Here is a 5,843-nt window from a genome sequence, read left to right as displayed (position 1 = left end):
TGTTGTTTACCTAATTGGAAAGAGATTGCTTGCATACAAAAATTGTACAACTTAATCCCAGAGAAGTTTTATACGCAATCAGAATTGAAAACTTTTACTTTAAAAAAAATCTACTTGTTTATTGAAAATCAAATAATTTAAAGAAAACAAATTTTGTTCATTGAATTAAGATAACAATGACTACATGATAATGAATAGCTAGTGAATAGTATTATACGAAGCCGCAAAGTCTTAATTGTGGGTCCTGAATGCTAGTTCTCGTAAATGGAGTAAAAACTTTTTTAATGTAGGCTATGTCACAACACCGAATAATGAATATAGTTAAAGTTTTTGCTTTAAAAATATTATGAAAGTATGGGATAGATCAGAGCCCAAAACTTAAGACAGGGTATTATTGTGAAAACCAGTTTTGAAACCCGGGTTTCACGAATGGGGTAAGGTAGTTTTGTGAATATCAATATTTCTGTTATGAAATATTATTTTATTAGTTTATTCATATTCTCCATTTTTTCGAATCTCTTAAATAAAATTCAACACAAATATTAAGACCCCAAAAAAGGACACTCGGGAGTTTCGTTCAACTCGGATGGGCAAGAAGATATGCCCATCCGACCTACAGCTGTCGTAGGTCAGATGTTGCAGTAGGTCGGATGGGCAGTATAGCGGATGGGCAATAGGGCGGATGGGCAGTAGAGCGGATCAACATTACCGATATTTTCCACAGCATCTTCTATTGTGTACAAGTACTGTACACGACCCAAAATTTCGCAATAGTTTCTAGAATTTTGAACAAACTACGCGGCAGTGTAGCATATCTTGGAAATATTTAGTCTGATTTTTAATGACAAACAATAAATTTTGTTTTATTACAAGTTTCTGGTGGAAAAATGTCGATTTTTCTATAATGTGAATAATACTTTTTTTAGCTTCTAATTTTTTCTTCCTAATTGTGGCGAATATGGCTAAGTAATAATGTGTAATAAAGAAATTCAAAAAAATTCTTCCGTATTTTCCAAACCAAATCCTGCCGGCTGTCTTTGACACAGCTTCCCTAGTCCACCGAATCATTTATTATTCTGTTATTCAGATTGTGGTTCTGTCCTAGTGAACGATTTTTGGACCCCCCCCCCCTCCTATCAATTTTGTACATGACCATTTATTTTTCAGCAAATTTATTATTATTTATTTTTTTGTTATTTAGGGTCCAAAAATCGTTCTCTAGGAATATACCTTTAAATATTTTATCACTTAATTTGGACACCTGAACTTGAGAGGAAATCTTTATGATTTGTTAGGATTTTTCCTTGGATTGGGTCTGAAATATCTAAAGTAAGCTTCCTTCCACTCCCTTTCAAAAGCTTAGACAAATGGCGCATGACTTTATACTTTTGTTGGCGAATATATGCTTATTAAAGATCCTTATGATTATGATTTTAAAACCTGGCAATCAATATTCGGCTTGAAAAACGTTTTTGACACTTTCAGTATTCTGGCTAATGGAAACTTCTGAATGAAGTCACCTCTTGGACTTTTTAAGCCACTTTTTAACACAGGATCTATCTTTGGTCAATGCAAACTTATTCCTTATTTGTATGTCTGATTAAGAAAAGTTTCAGCTTAATATTCGTAGATACATAAATTAAAGAACAAAGTGTAGGTGGAAACCTTTGTAATGTACACCCTTAAGTACACATGTACGATAGATTACACACAACCCATAGAGTAATAAAACGAAGAGGTGAAGCTTAGCTCAGATGTACACAACCGACCTGTCTATTAATTTATTAATAGAAGGTCGGTTGTGTACATCACGATATGTTTACGTATCTGATCTGTCTACTGGAGAAATATGAATATGGCTTCCTTCAACCCCTTCTCAACAAAGTTATACGTAAAACCTTGACAAATTTACCTCAATTTGAGCCAGGTGGGGACGAATCCCTGTGGAACTAAAATTTTGCCTAAACTCTGAAAGTTAACGAAGCATTCAAGGATATGAGAAAGCGAATGCCAGACTATGACTATAAAAATATTTTAGATAATTGTCTGAGAAATTCTTGTGAATTTACACTATTGCAGACGTGATGGCATTGTTTAATGTTTATGTTATAGAGGACGTGAGTTAAACTCGAATGAAACTCATAAAGTAACTTCCAGTATATATATTTCTTATAACTTAGATAAGATAAGATAAAGTTTATTGCTAAAATAAATGTATCTGTATACAGATAGAGGTTACAATCACAAAATTGATGATTATATTAACAGTACAAGTATAAAGCAATTAGATGGAAATTAGCTCTTGGCTGTTTTGATTATTTTTTCCACCTAATGTTAGTAATAATAACAAAATATTTCAATTAAATAGATTTTAGGAGAACTTATTACTAGAGGGTTCAGAACATGAGTAAATATCGATATTACACGTGTAGATGTTTCAGTACAATGCTCCGTATCCGTTGAATCTTGTGGGATTTGTTTAATGCGGCCAGGCATCGTCTTCCACAATATGGAAATTAAGACCGAGGACACCCATGTAGCTGAAGTTGATCTAAATCTATCACTTGAACAAGAGAAAATGGTCCCTGAAGTCACATGTCTAGTTGAAGGAGGAAAGTGTTCATGAAAAATAATTAAGTTCTGTTATATTTAGAATAAAAATGGCGTTTACCTTTGCTGCGTTCTCCTACATTATTGCGCTAATCGTTGACGCATTCCTCATATTCTTCGCCATTTTCCACGTAAGTTCTTAAATTTTTTTCAACTCTATTTTGTCAAGTTTTATATTTAACTATCCGAAGAACCCGTAGTTGTTTTAGAAATGTCTTAGCCTATGGTCACCCACCGGGATACCATGGCTTCCCTAAAAAAAAATATTTTTTTCACCTGCTCCACACCATTTATGCTACTTAAGGCAATTTTTCTTTTACAGATGTATTGTACAAAATCCGATCTATTAGCATTTAAAGTGTATTGAAGGTTGTTTTTCAGGCAAATTTGTCAGCAAGTGAATCCGTGGTCAATTAAGTTTTAATTGTATCGCTTTTTAAGACTTAAAATTCTTTTTTCACAATCACACTCGAGTTGTCAATTTGGGTTAATCAAGTTTTTCTAAAGGTGGATAAAGCCCATTAAGCATATTACTTTCTATAACAATTTTATTTCTGATTCCTGAATATGGTCAAAAATGGTCAGCTACTCTACATATGAATTACAATATTTATGTATTTTTTAAAATTCTCTAATTTTTTTTAGATAATTGCTTTTGACGAATTGAAGACAGATTACAAGAATCCAATCGACCAGTGCGCTAGTCTGAACCCTCTTGTAAGTTATTTCTTAGTTCATTTTATCGGAGAAGTCGTCTTGCTGGAAACACCATAATTTTTTTCGAAACCAAGCGTAAATTTATCTTTTACATTCCAGGGGACATTATTTCTAAAACTAACATTTGATTTGATTTGATTTGATTTGATTTGATTTGATTTGATTTGATTTGATTTGATTTGATTTGATTTTAAGCAGTGTTTTGGATCCGTATCATTTTGATGCGGATCCGCATCCGTGATGATGGATCCGGATCCTGACTCTGATGCGGATCCGGATCCGGATCCGAGGTAACTTTTGATTCTGTGAATACTTTATATATTTTAAATTTGCGCCATGTGAGCATTTGCCGCTGAGTAATCCTAAAGTTAAAAATGTCGTCATTACTATTATATAAATGTAAACATTAAACTATTAAAGATAATTTTGAAAAATGTTCGTCATGTAAATAATACATTTACGAACCATTTTGATTTATTTATTCCATGGTTTTGGTTAATTTTTGGCGCTACCCGGATCCATATCAACGTTTCCTGATACGGATCCGGATCCGACCAAATGATACGGATCCGAAACGCTGATTTTAAGGAAACGAGAAAAAAGGCTTTTGATACTTATTCCCATAAAAAGTGATCAAATAATTAGATATTGAAGAATAAATGAGAAAATTCAAGTTTTTCGTGCTTCTTTGCCTTGATAATTGTATTTTTAAGTTCGCACTTTTTGAATCGATTGGATTAGAGTTGAACGCTCTAATTGATTAAGCTGTAAACCACTCTGTACTTCACAATGTATTCAGGGACAGATTGATCTTGTGTCGGGCTTCTCAAACAGGAGGAGTTTTAGTATCTTGTTTCTGAAATGTCTTTTATTATATAATTATATACTTTTTCCAGGTTCTGCCCGAGTATATTCTACATCTGGTGTTCAACGTTCTCTTCGTGTTTGCCGGGGAGTGGTTCTCCCTTGCCATCAACCTACCCCTCGTAGCCTACCATATTCACAGGTATAGTCCATTCAAGGTATACTAATTGTTTAAAAAATTGTGAAACCTGAACTTCTGTGTAAGTGAACAAGGTAATTTTTAAAGAATAAAAAACTGTTCTTACATTTACAACAATTGCTTGAGATATCTACAGTAAGAATTTGCATTTTTTTGTAAATTTTAGAAAGTGTTTTTCTCTTAGTTCGTGATAAATGAAACAGCTGCCATAGGTTAGATAAAAATCAAAGTATGCAGGGCATACATTTTTTAGTAATAGATAGATACAATATTGGATTTAAACAAACTTGCCCCAAAATTAATATTTATTTCCCTCAAAACGATTTATTGTCCCAGACTCTGGTTCCCTGAATCTGTTTGTATTTCTTTAAAAACTTTAATACGTACATTGTTATAAAAATATAATTTGATATCAAAACCGTCCTCCACAGGGGAAAACAGATACTGTGGAAAACGGTTTCCTATGGTGGAGCAGGATGTCATAAAAAAACATGGCTTAATAGATCCTTAACTCATTTCTCAGTTGTTATCTTGTTTTGAGATCTCTTGTATCGATGTATATTTTCTTGAAAAAGAAACCCCCCCCCCCCCACGGCCCCCATTTGAAAATCATTTAGTTCTCCCTGAAGTTTGATGTTTCATAGGTTATTGTAAGGGGAAAATATCAAACAGGATGAAAACACCTGCTTTTTGAATATTGATTTCTAATGTTTGATATTTTTTTCCAAAATAGTTCCCCCCAAATTCTTAAAATTAGACAGCCCTGCAATATTTACTGTGAAGGTATATGCACCGTCCTGTGATGAGTGGGCCTGGGCTCTACGACCCAACCTCTATCATGAACATGGATACACTCAACAAGTGTCAGAGAGAAGGATGGATCAAACTCGCCTTCTACCTCCTCGCATTCTTCTACTATCTATACGGGTAGGAACATCAAGATTAGCATTTAAAGGGACTACCGTCGTAATTTCAAGTCACTCTATCTGCAGAGTTGCCTGCTGGATTCACAACAGAACCCTTTAACCTTTTATTTGAGCAAAAATTTGGACGATATTGCCGTTTTTCTATTCTGTAATTAGAAAAATTCTGTCAATATCATTCCTTGTCTCTGCTTCACAAATTCGCAAGTAAAATTTTTTTGAGTAATACAAGAAATTATAAATTTTCAGATAGAGCAAGCACTTTTTTACATTTTCCAATTTTAATGGTTTCGATTTATTGTAGTGTTCTTATTGCCAGGGTGGCTAAAATGTACGGATTGTACGGATTGTACGGATTGTACGGATTGATTTGTTTTTAACCCTAAAATTGTACGGATTGTACGGATTTGTTTTCAAATTGTACGGATTGTACGGATTTTATCGTGGAAAATACACCGTTTTTTTTTAATTTTCACTCATTTCAGCAAATTTTTCATGAAAATAAAAAAATTCTCGTCAAAATGAAGTTAGATTAACTTATTTTCTGCATTCTAAATAATATTAGATTGATTAATGTTTCAATTGACAAT

General features: G+C 33.3%; 1 protein-coding gene across 1 annotated transcript in view; it reads left to right on the top strand.

The window, feature by feature from the left end:
* The first annotated feature begins 2,636 nt into the window (after window positions 1-2,636).
* Window positions 2,637-5,843, top strand: part of LOC111709530 (protein cornichon) — a 4,632-nt gene continuing 1,425 nt past the window's right edge. The window contains exons 1-4 of the mRNA XM_023483221.1: window positions 2,637-2,741; window positions 3,256-3,327; window positions 4,224-4,333; window positions 5,114-5,257. Of these exons, the coding sequence (XP_023338989.1) occupies window positions 2,661-2,741; window positions 3,256-3,327; window positions 4,224-4,333; window positions 5,114-5,257 (407 nt within the window). The 5' untranslated portion in view covers window positions 2,637-2,660. The remainder of the gene's footprint in view (window positions 2,742-3,255; window positions 3,328-4,223; window positions 4,334-5,113; window positions 5,258-5,843) is intronic.

Source organism: Eurytemora carolleeae, unplaced genomic scaffold, assembly GCF_000591075.1.
Source record: "Eurytemora carolleeae unplaced genomic scaffold, Eaff_2.0 scaffold959, whole genome shotgun sequence".
Lineage (NCBI taxonomy): Eukaryota > Metazoa > Arthropoda > Copepoda > Calanoida > Temoridae > Eurytemora > Eurytemora carolleeae.
This window is presented reverse-complemented; position numbering and strand designations above follow the sequence as displayed.